Raw genomic sequence first — 17133 nt, forward strand, 5'->3', positions numbered from 1 at the left:
AGAGTGTAAGAAACCCCAGATGCTTGGTGTTCAAGAGGAGAGAAGTCACATGTCTTTAAGAGGGGAAAGACATGTTCATATTTGATTGTTTGCATTAGCTCTGTTTCTTTTCTTTGCTCTGATTTTCTGTTCCCTATCTTCTCCCAATATACCATGCAAGATTCAGGGGGAGTAAGACATCTAAGGGAAGGAAATCCTTGAATTCATTGCACATCTTTATCTTTGGGGACATGTCTATATCCAATAGAGTACTCAGTACTCACTCTCTACATGTTATCCCAGTCTTGGTACTCTTGTGGTGTCTTTTGTTTGCTCTGGTTAGTAGGTGTATCTGTGTTATCTAATCTTGTTTACTCAGGTTCATTTCTTCCTAAGCCAACTCAAGACCACAAGGTAAGTATATGCATCACAGTCATGTGCATGAGGATTTCTTGCTGATGTACATATTGTTTGCAAGAAGGACTCATGGGCATGAAGGTACATTTCCTATATTCACATCATTTGCTCTCATGCATATAGCCAAGATACATGTAACACATGGCTTACTCTGTCATGCTTATGCATTCACATGCTCCTATGTTCCATATTTATATGATTGCATACATGTAGGGGAGCCTATGCATGTTATATGTCTTTCCAAAGCTTTACTTGTTATTCTCTATATCTTTATCTAAAGCTTTGATGTATGTTGTCATCAATTACCAAAAAGGGGGAGATTGAAAGCACAAGTGCTCCCTGGGTGATTTTGGTAATTAATGTCAACATATCTCTTGTTGGACTAATGGTTCTATCTAGTATGTTTCAGATAATTTCAACAATGGAGTGGCATGGACTAGAGGATGTGGAATCCCTTCAAAATGCTAAGGACAAAGGATTGGCTCAAGCTCAAAGCTCAGGACTCTACATTTTCTATTTTAGTGATCCAAGATCACATTGAGTCCATAGGAAAGCCAATACTATTAAGAAGGGATGAGGTGTTGCTTAATGGCTTGCTTGCTCAAAGTGCTTAGTGATATGCTCCAAAGCCCTGAACCACTTTCTCACATCCACATATGTCCCAAACCAAAAGTCAAACTCGGACCCACCGAAACTTTCTATCCGGCGCCACCGAGTTCAATTGACATAGTCACTGCCAGAAACCCTAATCAATTCGGTCTCACCGATAGGGATCTCGGTCTCACCGATATGGGATTGCAAACTCTCTGTTGCCTATTGCAATAATTTTGGTCTCACCAAAATATGCAATTGGTCCCACCGAGATTGCAATGCAAACTCTCAGTCACCCCTTCGTAACGTTTCGGTCCAACCGAGTGAGCGAATCGGTCCCATCGAGTTTGCCTGACCAACTTGTTGTTTGTCTATTACCAAAATCGGTCTCACCGAGTTTGTGTAATCGGTCTCACCAAGATTACGTTATGCCCTAACCATAATGAAATCGGTCCCACCGAGTTGATCCATTCGGTCCCACCGAAATACCTAACGGTCACATTATGAACCAAATCGGTCTCACCGAGTTCTCTGAATCGGTCCCACCGAGTTTGGTGATTTGTGTGTAACGGTTAGATTTTGTGTGGAGGCTATATATACCCCTCCACCCACTCTTCATTCGTGGAGAGAGCCATCAGAACATGCCTACACTTCCAACACATATTTTCTGAGAGAGAACCACCTACACTTGTGTTGAGGTCAAGATATCTCATTCCAACCACATAAATCTTGATCTCTAACCTTCCCCAAGTTGCTTTCCACTCAAATCATCTTTCCACCAAATCCTATCCTATGAGAGAGAGTTGAGTGTTGGGGAGACTATCATTTGAAGCACAAGAGCAAGGAGTTCATCATCAACACACCATTTGTTACTTCTTGGAGAGTGGTGTCTCCTAGATTGGCTAGGTGTCACTTGGGAGCCTCCGTCAAGATTGTGGAGTTGAACCAAGGAGTTTGTAAGGGCAAGGAGATCGCCTACTTTGTGAAGATCTACCCGAGTGAGGCAAGTCCTTCGTGGGCGACGACCATGGTGGGATAGACAAGGTTGCTTCTTCGTGGACCCTTCGTGGGTGGAGCCCTTCGTGGACTCGCACAACCGTTACCCTTCGTGGGTTGAAGTCTTCATCAACGTGGATGTACGATAGCACCACCTATCGGAACCACGGATAAAAAATCTCCGTGTCTCCAAATTGCGTTTGCACACTCCAATCCCATCCCTTTACATTCTTGCAACTAGCATGCTTTACTTTCCGCTGCTCATACACTCTTGTCATGCTTGCTTGATATGTATTGTGAATGCTTAAACTTGTGCTAAAACTCCACATCAACTTAAGGAAACTAAAAACTGCAACTTTTCTTGATTAGAGTCTATTCACCCCCTCTAGACACCACTTCTCGATCCTTTCAGTCTAGCCATTGCAGAGTGGAAGCATGTAGAGGAGCGTCTAGAGAAACGATTGAGCAGTTGGAAAGGCAAGCTGTTGTCAGTTGGAGGACGGCTGGTTTTGATTAACTCCATCCTCACAAATATGGTTCTCTATATGCTTTCTTTCTTCCAACTCCCAAAAGGGGTCCTGCAAAGACTGGACTATTTTAGATCTAGATTCTTTTGGCAAGGAGATGGAGAAAAGAAAAAAAATATAAGTTAGCCAAATGGAGCATGGTTTGTAGGCCAAAAGACCAAGGCAGCCTTGGAATTCATGACCTGCAGGTTCAGAATGAGGCCCTGCTCAGTAAATGGTTGTTCGAACTTCTTACTGAGGATGGTGTTTGGCAAACCATGTTGCGAACAAGTATCTAGGCCAAAAGGCGGTGTCCCAGGCATATTGGAAACCTGGTGACTTGCACTTCTGGGCTGGCTTAATGGCGGCAAAGAAACATCTCTTTCACTTTGGGTCATTCGCTATAAAGGACGAGTCGGAGATTCATTTCTGGGAAGACATCTGGCTAGGCAATGCCAGTCTCAGAACAATATCCAGCCTTATATAACATTGCTCGCGATAAGAACAATACTATTACGCACGTGCTCAGTTCATCCCCGCCAAACATTTCGTCCAGGCGGGATTTTATTGGCCCCAGGCTTCTGTCATGGCATAATCTTTTGTCCCGGTTGGATTCGATTAACCTAACACAAGGTCAGGATGTGTTTCGCTGGAACCTTACTACATCAGCGTCTTTCACAGTAGACTCTATGTACCGTGCGCTCACACATTCTGAGGTAGCAGTGAGTAATAACAAAAAAATTTGGAAGTCCAAGATTCCACTAAGAGTGAAAATCTTCATGTGGTATCTTCATAAGGGAGTTGTGTTAGCCAAAGACAAGCTCGCACGGTGCAAGTGGCCAAGGAGTAAGAAGTGTTGTTTTTGTACTCATGACGAGACAATCAAACACCTCTTTTTTCCAATACAAGTTTGCACGTTCTACGTGGTCAGTCATCCAAATAGCGTCAAATTTATATCCGCCCACAAGTGTTGCCAATATATTTGGTCATTGGTTGGATGGTATTCCTAATAGGTTTAAAGCGTTTATAAGGGTGGGAGCGTATGCCTTAATTTGGTCGCTCTGGCTATGTAGAAACGATTTGGTTTTTTAATGGAAAAAATGCTTCTCCTATGCAGGTTATTTTTCGTTGTAGGCACTCGCTTCATACGTGGTCTATGCTACAACGACCGGAGCACCAATCGTTGTTCAAGGTGGTGTGTACGCGGTTGGAGCAGGTGGCTATGGAGGTTTTTCCCCAACATGGGTGGCAACATAACCTCCGATCGATCCACCACCACCTTCGACATAGGCGTAGTATCGGTCTATAGGACCCTACTGTTGCCGATATGTTGGTTTTTATTTCATGATTTTTGTCAGACTTTTGGCTTTGGCCGTGTGCATCTTAGTAATGCAGAGGCCAGGTGTTACTCATAATGTTTTGTATCCCCTTGATGCTACATTCTGAGATAATAAAATCGCCCTTTATCGAAAAAGCTACCGCCATTGCCCTTAGTTAGTGAAGTAATCATGTTCATATCTTTTGATGTGTGATCATTTTGATTTGCAAACTTATATGCAAAGGAAGCTTTTGCTGTATGATGACACATGACAAAACTAGTTTTTCTTCTAAATTATAGGGGGATTTGATTTTTTTGCCACCACTTTCTTTGGACTTTGATAATTTGCCACCCTTTACTTGTAATTGATCTGATGACACTCTTTTGTTTGGGCTTTGATCTTTTGCCACTTTTCAACATAAAAACAAACTTTGGAAATAATAGGCAACATAAGTGAACAAAATAGAGGCCCATTATGCCCTTGTGCATGTTTGACCGAAACATAACACAGGGGAAGGGATGAACTCGTGCTGCACTCCTCTCCTGCACCTTCCTGCTACTCCTCGCCGGCCCTTGCTGCTCCTAGCCTGCCCTTCCTTCCCTACTGCCGCCACCCCCTCTTGCTCCCTAGCAGTAGGGTCAGCAGCACAAGCAGCAGCGGCGGCGACACTCAAGTAGATGCACGCAACAGCAGGGGCAGCACAAGCAGCGGGTGGCGGCGCACAAGCAGCGGCGGCGACGCTCCCCTATGACGGCAGCACACAAGCAGCAGCGGCGGCGGCGCTTCCCCCGCGGTGGCGGACAAGCAGCGGCGGCGGCGCTTCCCCCGTGGCGTCACACAAGCAGTAGCGGCGGCGGCGGCGCCCGGGCCCAGATCGCGTAACCCTATGGGACGAGAGAGAGAGAGAGAGAGAGAGAGAGAGAGAGAGAGAGAGAGAGAGAGAGAGAGAGAGAGAGAGAGAGCCTCACCTTCCTGGGATGGATCCGGCCGCGAGCGTTGAGGACCACCAAGTGCAAGTCGCGGCCGCCGTCGAGAAGCACGGACCGCAACTCGCTGTCGCTGCCGTCTTCGTGAGCCCTCGTGAGTTCTTGACGTCGAAGGGGAACGAGGACGAGCGACTGGAGACATCCCAGTTCATAGTCCAGGGAGAGGGGTATGTTGGACATTTGTTGCAGGACCCATCTGGCAGAGGGCAAAATAACAAAGTTGAATGTAATAGATGGCAATGGATCAATTACAATCTAAGGGGTGGCAAATTGTCAAAGCCCAAAGAAAATGGTGGCAAAAAATCAAATCCCCTAAATTATAACTTGTGTTAACTGAGAAAATTTGTGATCTTTTCTAAAAAAAATTGCTGCATATTCGGCGCTCCATGTACCATAGAAAAGCTCTCTGTACAGTAAAAATCGCAGCAATAGCTCCAGGAAAAAAAAACTGTGCCTGCTTTTTTTTAGGAAAACTGTGCCTGCTTTGAACCCAAACTAACACCACGTCCTGCAGCCCAGCCCATTATTGTGCTCCGTGCCGGCCTCTTTAGAGCCCGGAGCCGAACTGGGCTGCTCTGTGAAGTCTGCTCAGTGTCACTCCTCGGGTCATCTCTCGTGTGCCCTAGACAATGGCGGCGGCGGCGGCGCTTCCTGTAGCCAAGACGGCACCGGATCTGCCAGAAATGGATCTGATTAGCTCTCTCCCCGGTGAGATCCTCAGCATAATCATATCCCTCCTCCCCATAGGCTCCGCCGTGCGCACTACATCCCTCTCCCGCCGCTGGCGCCCTCTATGGCGCTCCTCCCCGCTCAACCTCGACATCTCCCACATCGACGGGTGCGGCCGCGACCGCGCCGCCGCCGTGTCCAAGATCCTCTCCGATCACCCGGGCCCTGCACGCCGCTTCCTGACCGCCTGCCTCCAGATCACCGACCCCGACGGCTGGCTCGGCTCCCCCGCCCTCCGAGACCTCCAGGAGATCGACTTCTGGCTCCCTCGGTACGAAATTCCGATGCCACTGTCCATTCTCCGCTTCGCGGCGACCCTGCGCGTGGCCCGCTTCGGCAATTGCAGGTTCTTTGAGTACGACGCGCCACCGTCGTTTAACTTCCCTTGCCTTGAGAAGCTCACCATGAGATTTATTTTCGTACGGGAAGACACCCTCCACTGCCTGCTCGATGGCTGCCCTGTCCTCGAGAGCCTGCTGCTGGACAGGTGCCACGGCTTCTACTATATGGTCATCAATTCACTAACTCTTAAGAGAATCGGCACAAATGGCGGTCGGCATGGCTGTCAACTAGTTATAGAAAATGCCCCCAGACTAGAAAAATTGATCAGGACTGACCTTCATCCAGAGTCAACCATCCGGCTAATCAAGGCACCGAAACTTGAGATCTTTGGCTTCATGACAGACGACTTTACTAAACTCAAGCTTGGGTATGAAATTTCTCAGGTAGCTGTAACCATCTAATCTAAGATTCAGTATTAAGCGTCACATCATTAGGCTTCTTTCTGATCCTGTTGTATGTTTATGCCTTCTCTGTTATTAGGGAATGGTTGCTGGCAACTTGAAAGCTCTGATGCGCAGCGTCAAGGTTTTGCATCTCACGTCTAGTGGCCCTAATCTTGATGCAGCTATAGCCTTCCTCAAAATATTTCCTTGCTTGGAGAAGCTCTACATCACGGTGACTCATCTTTCTTCGATAGTTTTTAGTGTTAAAAATAGCTTCATGGTCATTTCATACATTTTCCAATGAGTAATTCCTTGTTTTAATTGTCAGGTGGGGGTCAGTTTTTCTATCGTCTAACTGTTTTTATTTTGTTTCAGTCATGTCCAGGAAATGATATGGAGAATGTGCATCACCTTCAACCACAAGATCCTATTGAATGCCTCGATCATCTCAGAGAAGTAGAGTTGAATTTTTATGTTGGCAGCAGATCGGATGTCAACTTTGCCAAGTTCTTTCTCCTGAATGGTAAAGTGCTCGAGTCAATGATATTTGGTGTCAAGGACCAATATACTGAGGAATGGGTAGCTAATCAACACAGTCAGCTACATGTTGATAGCAGGCCTTCTCCAAATGCTCAACTTGAATTTACAGCTGCTGATGGTGGCAACCTTTTGACCATATTCCGTTCTTGACGGATCCCTCCAGTCACCTTGTGGACATTGTGGACAAGGTTGACTAGATTGTTGTGCCCCTTCAGGTTTTTTGGCGCCTGTCCTGTCACTGTGCAAAACTGGAAACATGGCACTTTGTGACTTTATGTGTAATGCTTTAGAGATTGTCATGCAACTATGTTACTTGTCATGTTATTGTGATGTGGCATGTCTTGGCATTCTAAATTGCGACTGATTGCAAGCTAGTTGTTCATTTTGATTCAGCACTTAATGTATGGCTTTTAAATCTTGCATTGTTTGGGGGAAAAAGACTATTTGGTTCTTCCAAAAAAAAAAACTAGCAAGTAAGCTTAATGAAGGACATTTATGTCTCATAGTCCTTTTCTGTGAGGAGCATAGCCTATGCTTTCAGTAACAAGGTGAAGGAGTAAAAGTTAACATAGTTTACCAAAAATGATGGGATGTTTGTTCTTAAAATCCCTATTTGCTCCCTAGTGTTTTGGGATATCAAATTTACTGCTTGAGGGTCCTGTAGCAATACTTGGCTCGTGATGCTCAAAGGAAAGGCTTCATGGGATGTATGTTGGTTGACATACTTCATTCCCTATTACACCAGCTTACTTGCAAAGTTAATCTCCTTTTTTTATTTGAATTAGTATTTGGCACACATATTATTGCATTTCTTCGTATCGGAGGTCCAAATGATGATAACTTTGAAAAAGCTGGAAAATCTGTATGTTCAGCGATACTGCTTTGAATCCTGTAGCAGAGCAACTGCATCTTGAATTCTTGATACTCATTCCTCCTGGTCATACACGGGCAAAAATTATCAAATATTTCTAGTATGGTAGTTTAAGGACCCAGTTGATATTCGATTTATTGTCGTACTCAAATCAAGATTTTTTCTACTTGTGTAATATTCTGAAACGGAGGGAGTAGGTATGATACATTATCCTTTTGCATTCTGACAGAACCAAGTTCCTTTTAAACAACTGTAGAATCGCCTTCATGTAATTTCAGCGGCAGGTGCGTCTAAAAATAATGCATGTCACAGGCACCAATACATATCAACGTGGCCACGCAGCTGAATTTTATTTCCATTTTTTATGAAAACTTCAGGACTTCATTCATTCAGCAGACAATAATGTTTCTGAAGAGGTTCTACAGATTGGTCAAGGCCGTGATCACCGGCGCAGCGAAGCGTGCCTGTCTATTTGCTCGCTCATCCTAGAACGACGCCTCTTGCCCTAGAAATTGCGCCCCTGATTCCCCTCACGCCAGCCGCCACAAGCTGCGTCGCCCGTATGGTAAGGCTTTATTTTGTGAACCAAGCCATTTTTATGCCTACGAGGTATATAATTTGTTGTTGTTTTACTTCAAATGATCCATTTTTGTACTACCTCCGTTTTAGCCTACCAAAACGTCTTATATTTTGGGACGAAGGAATATTTAAGTACAGGTTTATTTTCTGTGTGTTAATTATGGAGTTATACATTGGCTGCCTGCTACGCGTGAGCAATGGGTGTGTTCAGAGATGAACTGAAGACAAACTTGTTCACTCTACTATTGTATAATGTAGTATTGGAATAAAGGAACATTCTTTTCTCTAGACTGCGGAATTGACGCGGATTTTTCATTGTTTTGTCTGTCGTTCTTGGGATATAACTATGCACTTTTAAATCGCTTTCCTAAACCATTAATTCTTGAATGAGAAACAAAGCTCATATAGGTCAATCATAGGTGGACTCATAGTGAGCTTTTGTAGTTTCTTGCATTCGATCTTAGTAGTCAACCCGGATTGGACGGTGCCCTGCATGGCATACCTGACGAACAAGGAGTTGCCAGCTGATGAGGTCGAGCCACGACAGATTGTCTGTCGGGCCAAGGCATACACCATCATCAATGTCAGCTATACAAGCATATCACTTCAGGCATACTCCAACATTGCGTCTCTCCATGTGAAGGGGGGACGATTTTGCAGGAAATCCATTCACGCGACTCTGGACACCATGCTTCTGCTAGATAGCTCGTCTCCAAAGCCTTCCGGCATGATTTCTTCTGGCTAACATCACCAATGACGCGGAGCTTTTGGTTGAACTGTGTCAAATGCCAACTTAACTCCAGGCAGCCCCATATGCCGGCTCAAGCTTTGAGGACCATCCCTATCACCTGGCCCTTTGTTGTATGGGGACTTTGATATGGTTGGACCATTCAAGCTGGCTACTGGCAGAGCACACATATTCTAGTTATGGTCGATAAGTTCACAAAGTGCATTGAAGCCAAGCCCATCAGGATACTTGATGGAGCAACGACCCTATAGCTGACATTGGATCCAACCTCTTGCAAGGAGAATTAGCTGAATACTACCAGGAGGAAGGAATCCGTCTCGATGTTGTGTCAGTGGCTCATCTGCAGTCCAATGGGCAAGTCGAACGGATCAATGGGCTCATCTTGCAAGGCCTCAAGCCTAGACTTCAGGTACATTTGGAGAGCAGTCGGCCGCTGGGTTGAAGAGCTACCTTCTGTTCTTTGGAGTCTACTGACTATTCCCAATAGATCGACGGGTTACACACCTTTCTTCTTGGTGTATGGAGCAGAAGCTGTCTTGCCGAGTGACATTGTTCATGACTCTCCATGCATTGCCGCCTACACAGAAGTTGAAGTTGAGGAGGCAAGACAAGACGACATTGACCTCCTCGAGGAACAAGAGCTCACAATCTCCAGATCCGTTATCTACTTGTAAAACTTGAGTCACTACCATAGCCGCCGGGTCAGAGGCCATTATGTTAAGGAAGGTGACCTGGTGCTCCACCTCATCCAGAAGAATAACGCCATGACAAGCTTTCCCCACCTTGGGAAGGACCCTTTGATGTTAGCAAGGCATAACACAACGGGTCATACTACTTGGTCGACATACATGAGCCAGAGTGGTTCGCGAAGAAGAAACATGATACTTCGGAAGAAGAAACAGAGCACACTTGGTACGTAGCACTATTGCGTCCTTTTTATAATTAGCAAATTTGTAATATTTCGACTATAATCATGAAATAAAGTTGTGGTTCGCTCAAATTGATTTAAGTTTTTGTCCTCGCTCTTTATCTTCTATGATCATTTTTAATGGATTACCAAAGATGATCCGGCTACCTGACGAGGTCCGGGTCAACCACTAGGTTTCTTGCCTTGAGGCTTAAAGTTCTGTTATTTTGACTAACAATTATCTACACTTACTCACAAACCGTCTAAGTAATTTGCATTGGTTCTAAAAGCCTGCTCTATGTTCCGAACGCAGTTTCACATTGAGCACTGTTTGATTTGGCTAGTGTTTTGTTGCTACTCACATTGAGCACATTCCTGCAAATGAAATATAGATTCAAGTTAATTGAGCCAGACTCTGATGGATTAAACAACATAAATTTATATTACACGCCATAAGCTCAAAGCTAAGTTTAATATCGCATTTAGTTCAACTTCAACACACACAGATTCAATTAATACATTTATGAGTTGTTCATGCTTCAGGCTCATCATCGCCAGACGGCTTCAGAGAATTTCCGGCGTCATTCACCTCTTCGGATTATGACTTGTCCTTCCTCCGAAGTTGCTCCTTCTGGCGCAGGCGGAAGAGTTTTCGTATCTCGACAGCTAGATGATGTGTCATGACCATTGGAAAGTGCGGTCTGGCACCTCCCTCACGCATGATTGCCGCCATGGCTTAATGTCTTCTGGGGCTCCGGTAAGTCTTTTGGCCAGCTCGGAGGAATCTTCTACAGTTTCTTCCCTAATTCATATGGTGTGGAGAACTGCTTTTCCGGCGGCCATAAAATCCCTAAATAGTTTGCCGGCTTTTTGAGATCAGCTCATGCATGCATGGAGTCGAAGGTCCGCCTTCGCCACGACCAACCGGCTCTGAAATTATAAGTAAAGATGACTTTGCAAATTTAAAGGAAACCAAGAAAAACTGGAAATATTGCCGACTTACCAAGAATTTCCCGTATTGAGCACTGTCTGCTCCTCGGTTAACACTTCAAGCTCTTCTTGAAAAGATCCGCACAGCCTCTGCGTCCTTGGACTGCTGCTCAGCCGATTTAGTCACCAAGGCATCAAAAGCTTTGCCTTTGATGTCCAGTTCTTTCGCGAGCCGGCAGATTTCTTTTGTCGGCAACATATTTGTCTTTCTCCTTGGCTGCCTTTACCCACAAGTTGCTTCTTTAATTTGTCAACTTGTTCTAGTAGCTCCTTGATGTTGGATATCTGGGCCATAATCTCCTTTGCCTTCTCAATTTTATCTCCAAAGAGAGATGATTTAGCAGCCGACTCGGAGTGGGCGTCATATTTCAAGGTGTTAATCAGATGTCGGTCCACCTCCATGATTTGGAAGTTTAACCCAACCTGGGTTTGCACTTTGCAGCATAATCTCCGGTTGGGTGCACCGCCCTGCCACTTGGACATAGGCATAATGTTGGTCTTCTATGGTTTACCTATTTCCGTTATGCCGTTTTTATTTTCTAGCCAGACTGTTGGGTGTGCACCTTAACTCTGCAGGGGCCTGTTGCTCAATTGTTTTGTAGTATCTGATTGATACTACATTTTAAGTTAATAAAAGTGCCTTTATCGGAGAAGAAAAACAGAGCTGCCACGGATATCAGAAATTCAGAATTCAGAAGTCAACTATATAAGAGCCCGCTGGCATGATTAATGGAGCTGGCTGTCGCGACAATCGCGCAGGGAAAAGGTGAGAAGTCTAGTCACCAAGCTTGGGGCATCCATGCACGTCCAACCAGACCCAGCAGGGCGGTTGACTGACTCAGGATGCAAGTCAACTCATAACCCATGTGATCAGCCCCAACTGGCCGGGTAATTAAGTTGTACAACACCCATTTCTATGAACTGATTGACATGTGGTGTTTGAATTATTAGTCCTAGACAAGATGGTTAGACTTACGTTTGTACCTGCATATAATCTATGTCCTGTGTATAGCTGCTGGCACATGCACCATGGAAGGACAGCGGCGGAGAGCAATGGCGGCCCGGTGGCTGTGGCCGCTTCTTCTCGGCATCGCCGGCCTCGGCGGCGTTCTTCAAGTCCATGGGCAGGTCGATAACTTAGGTGAGCCCATCGTACATGCTTGCGACGTTTCATGGCATTACCTTCACAAACTGCTAAGCTTATTTTTGCGTCCGCGTGCAGGTTTCATAAACTTGGACTGCGGTTTACCAGAGAGCGCCGCGGGCTACGTGGACAGCGTCACCAAGCTGCGCTTCACCTCGGACGCAGGATTCATCGACGCCGGCACCAACTACAACATGTCATCTGAGTACATCACGCCGACGATGGGCAGGAGCTGGCACAACGTGCGCAGCTTCGGCGGTGGCGCCGGCACGCGCAGCTGCTACACGCTCCGCTCCCTCGTGGCCGGGCTCAAGTACCTCATCCGGGCCAAGTTCTGGTACGGCAACTACGACGGCCTAGACAGGGCGCCCGTTTTCGACCTGCACATCGGCGTCAACTATTGGACGACCGTCAACATCTCGAACGCCAACACGCCGGTGATCTACGAGGTCATCGCCGTCGTCCCCGGCGAGTCCGTGCAGGTGTGCCTCGTGAACACCGGCTCCGGGACACCGTTCATCTCGGCCCTCGACCTGAGGCCCCTCAAGAACGGGCTCTACCCGATGGCCAACGCAACGCAGGGGCTGGTTCTTCACACCAGAGCCAACTTTGGCCGGGACGACGGCGTGATCCTCAGGTACCCTGACGACCCGCACGACCGCTTCTGGATCCCGCAGAGCAAGCGGGCGGAGTGGTTGGAGGTTTCGACGGCCAAGAAGGTGCAGAACATCGACGATGACAGCTTCGACGCGCCGTCCGCTGTGATGCAGACGGCCATCACCCCCGTCAACTCCTCCAGCCCCGTCGTGTTCAGCTGGGATGCCGAGCCCAGCGCCAGCAATCCGGATCCCGGGTACGTCTGCATCCTGCACTTCTCTGAGCTGCAGCCCCTCCCCGTCAGCGCCGTGCGGCAGTTCTACGTCACCCTTAACGGCCAGCTCTGGCTCGGCAAGGGCTTCACACCGCAGTACCTCTACACTAACGCCGTCTTCAACTCCATCCCCAACCACGGGTACCACCAGTACAACGTCTCGCTCAACGCCACCGGCAACTCCACGCTGCCGCCCATCCTCAACGCCCTCGAGATCTTCTCCGTCCTGCCCACCACCGGCATAACCACGGCCACTCAGGATGGTAAGCAAGCAGTTATGTTCTTCAGATGCATTTGCTAAGAAAAAGTTTTCTTCAGATGCAACTGTAGGATCAATGAAGTAGTTAATTATACTCAGCTGACAGATTTTTGTGTTGCTGCTGCTGAGAAATGTAACAGTGTCTGCCATCGCGGCGATCAGAGGCAAGTACCAGGTGAAGAAGAACTGGATGGGCGATCCCTGCGTGCCCAAGAATTTCGCGTGGAAAGGATTGGGTTGCAGCTATGCTGTTTCCAGCCCACCAACTGTCACAGGCTTGTGAGTTATATGTTTCGGTTCTGTTTCCTGTTAAAAGTCTTGCGAGTTATAAGTTTCCGAATGTTCTGTTTCCTGTTAAAAGTATATATGTTGAGCTGCAGTTATATATATGTTGCAGGAATCTATCTTCCAGTGGCCTCAGCGGCAACTTGTCATCTTCGTTTGCCGGCCTCAAAGGTCTACAGTACTTGTAAGTACTTTTTGAGCAAATAGAGTACTTGTAAGTATTTATTGAGTAAATACAGTACTTGTAAGTAAGAGATCGTTAAGCTAGTCATTGCAATGCTAATTTTATTGTGAAGAAATCAAAATGCTTAACCGGTTTTTGCAAATTCATAGGGATTTGTCACGCAATAATCTTACGGGCTCAATTCCCGACACCCTGTCGCAGTTGTCGTCGCTCACACTTCTGTAAGTAATCCATGGTATGTGCTTTCCAAATCCATTCGTAGTAAACGTGGCATAAAAAAAACTGTTGTGTTTCTTTCAGAGATCTGACAGACAATCAACTCAGTGGATCAATTCCTCCTGGCCTTGTGAAAAGAACTCAAGATGGCTCCCTAACACTCAGGTTAGTACCCTCTAGCATCAGAATTTTTTCAATGATATGGAGTAGTTCTAAGATCTTATTTGACCTTTTTGTTCAACATACATTTTATATATCTTAATTCATCAGCATGATTTACTCATCCTTCTCTTTGTTTTGCTAGATATGGTAACAATCCAAACCTCTGCAGCAGCGGCGACTACTGTCAGCCTCCAAAAAAGAAGAGAAGCTCTATGGTTGCCGTCTATGTTGTTGTTCCCGTAGTTGCAGTACTAGTGATTCTGCTACTGTCAGTTCTTCTCATTTGCATGAGAAGGAGAAGGCAAGGTAAGAAACCATGCAAAAATACAATACACTGAACTCAAGAATGCAAGTGTTCTTAGAAAATAAAAATTTTCATTATCCCGGGCCTCTCCATCAAAGATGCATATGGCACCTCATGAATGCAAGTGTGAAGTGATTAACTAATATCAGTTAGTGTGATTGCTTTATGAAGGAAGAACAAGCGATAATATCAAGCGGCTGGATGAGGCGAATATCAAGGGACACAACTCGTTGCGATTCGATAACCGCCGGTTCACATATAGTGAATTAGTGGCCATCACAAATGGCTTCGAGCGAGTAATTGGTAAAGGGGGGTTTGGGAAAGTTTACCATGGTTCGTTGGAGGATAGCACACAAGTGGCTGTCAAACTGCGGTCTGAATCTTCAGATCAAGGTGAACAAGAATTTTTGGCAGAGGTGAGAATTAATGTGATTGTTCAAGGTTAAGTATACTAATGCAATTCAGCTTGGTAATGTGCACAGATGTTTTTGGTTTCAGGCTCAGACGTTGGCGAAAATTCACCACAAGAATCTTGTGTCCTTGATTGGCTACTGCAAGGACATGAAATACATGGCTCTTGTCTACGAGTACATGTCTGAAGGAGCCCTAGACGAACATCTTAGAGGTATTAAATTTAATCAAATCATCAGCAACAAGCCCGCAGCAACATAAATAATATTTTTATGTAATATCAATATATAGTTGCAAAAGTGATAAGCATCTTAGAAAAATACTAGTACATGTGATTCATCTTATCCTTTTCAGAATATTTTTTGATTCATCTTATTATATTTGCATTGCAGGGAAAGATAACACCATGAAAACTTTAACCTGGAGACAGAGACTTCGTATTGCCTTGGAATCTGCACAAGGTAAGCTTTTCATTAAGTTTCTCCACATGTCGTTACATAAAGAAGGTGCAAATTTGGATTGTGATGTAGTTGATGATCTGTTATGTGGATGCATGCAGGGCTTGAGTATCTGCACAAGGGGTGTAACCCGCCCCTCGTTCACAGGGACGTGAAGACGTCAAACATCTTGCTGAATGCAAACCTGGAGGCAAAGATTGCTGATTTTGGCCTACTCAAGGCTTTCAATAGCAACAACGATACACACGTTTCCACAGCAAGGGTGGTTGGCACACTCGGTTACCTTGACCCTGAGTAAGTGCACAACTGTCTATTACTCCCTCTGTAAACTAATATAAGAGCGTTTAGAACACTACTTTAGTATTCTAAACGCTCTTATATTAGTTTACGGAGGGATTATTTCAGATTATTTCTATAAAACTTCTCATCTATTATGAACAACTAGAGTAACATATTTTGATTGTCTAAAAGTTAGTACAATTCAACATACATGCAGGGTCGCAATGTAAGATCTACCTTTTTCTCCTAGCTAGGGTGAACAAAATTTCAAAACTCAGTTCCTTAAATTTAAAATTTTGACATTCAACTTAGTCACTTAAACAAAATCCTGATTTCCACAAGAATCAAATTGATTTCTGAATTATCTGCAAATTATTGTGAAATTCGTTTGAGCCAAACATGTCCTGAAGAACTCGACCTGCACGATTGTTCTTGAAACCAGACCCGTTGACGTATCTCACACATACTTTACTAGGTACCATGCTACATTTCAGCTGACCAACAAGAGTGACGTCTTTAGCTTTGGCGTAGTGCTATTGGAGATAGTCACAGGGCAACGACACATCCTGAATGACCCCGAGCCAACGAGCATTGTTCAGTGGGTGCGGCAGCGCCTAGCCCGTGGTAACATCGAGGATGTGGTGGATGCGCGCATGCGTGGCGACCACGATGTCAATAGCGTGTGGAAAATTGCGGACACCGCATTGAAGTGTACGGCACAAAAGCCCGGAGAGCGGCCCACGATGATTGACGTGGTAGCGGTGCTACATGAGTGCCTTGAGCTAGAGGCTGCACACGACAATGTGAATGCAGGGTTTTACACACCCGGGAGTGGTGGCATCATGAACGACTATGGTCGGTATGACACTGGCATGTCTACTGATCTGAGCCAGAGCAGCACTGCATATGAGCAAGAGCATTTGGGCAGTGTGTCTATACTGTCTACTGGTCCAGCTGTTACGTGAGGATCTAGACAATGATTACCTCCACCTCTCTTCTGCGAGCATTCTTTGTTTTCACTCAAGGGAATTCAAACTATTTTACACAATAACTGTCGTTATTATTAGAGGAAGTGTGAATGTACAAATGTTCAGACATTTAATGTGTTCTGTTGGCTTTTCTAGACATTTATTATTAGATGGAGTATATAATACTTGATGTATCTTGATTTTTCAAGTTTAGAAGATGACTTAACGAGGATGAAGATTCTCTATTATATTGGCTGAACCGTACTATATCATCGATAAAGTGTGACCTTTTTTTGATTCAGATGATAGTGTTACATGAAGATGTGATGGCAAAATAATCTTCGTCGAGAAAGCACAATATGATTTGCTAAGAGAAAATACAACCTGAAATAGTGACAATCCTCACGTGTTTTGATGCATAAAGGTAACTAGATCCTCAGATAAAGGAGACGCACTCACCTTGTTGGCTTTTAATGGGATCTGTATGCTGATTCTTCTTCCTGTTGGCGTGGTTAGGACGAAGGCGTAGTGGCCTCAACAACAGAGCAGCGACAACAGCCGACTTAGTCGAGATAGGCAACTTTTTTTTTTTTTTTGCGAATAAGTCGAGATAGGCATCTTCTTCGGAGTGGTTACAACAATACATAATTGACATCGGTGATAGGCAAGGAATTAGGTTCGGGGGAGGGGGGGTGGGGTGGGTAACCTG

The 17133-nt window shown here is 45.4% G+C and overlaps 2 protein-coding genes across 2 annotated transcripts; both read left to right on the plus strand.

The window, feature by feature from the left end:
• Positions 1-5369: 5369 nt before the first annotated feature.
• Positions 5370-7162, plus strand: LOC109749342 (F-box protein At5g03100). Its single transcript, XM_020308301.4, has 3 exons — positions 5370-6248; positions 6346-6480; positions 6624-7162. The coding sequence occupies exons 1-3, from the start codon at positions 5424-5426 to the stop codon at positions 6936-6938; spliced, it is 1275 nt and encodes a 424-aa protein (XP_020163890.1). The 5' UTR covers positions 5370-5423; the 3' UTR covers positions 6939-7162.
• Positions 7163-11906: 4744 nt separating this feature from the next.
• LOC109749352 (probable LRR receptor-like serine/threonine-protein kinase At1g05700) lies at positions 11907-16700 on the plus strand. Its single transcript, XM_020308310.4, has 12 exons — positions 11907-12024; positions 12106-13161; positions 13298-13436; positions 13555-13626; positions 13776-13847; positions 13927-14007; positions 14147-14310; positions 14480-14724; positions 14807-14933; positions 15112-15180; positions 15279-15471; positions 15932-16700. Exons 1-12 carry the CDS (start codon positions 11913-11915, stop codon positions 16419-16421), a joined length of 2820 nt encoding a protein of 939 aa, XP_020163899.1. The 5' UTR covers positions 11907-11912; the 3' UTR covers positions 16422-16700.
• The last annotated feature ends 433 nt before the right edge of the window (positions 16701-17133 follow it).

This window comes from Aegilops tauschii, chromosome 1, assembly GCF_002575655.3.
Source record: "Aegilops tauschii subsp. strangulata cultivar AL8/78 chromosome 1, Aet v6.0, whole genome shotgun sequence".
Lineage (NCBI taxonomy): Eukaryota > Viridiplantae > Streptophyta > Magnoliopsida > Poales > Poaceae > Aegilops > Aegilops tauschii.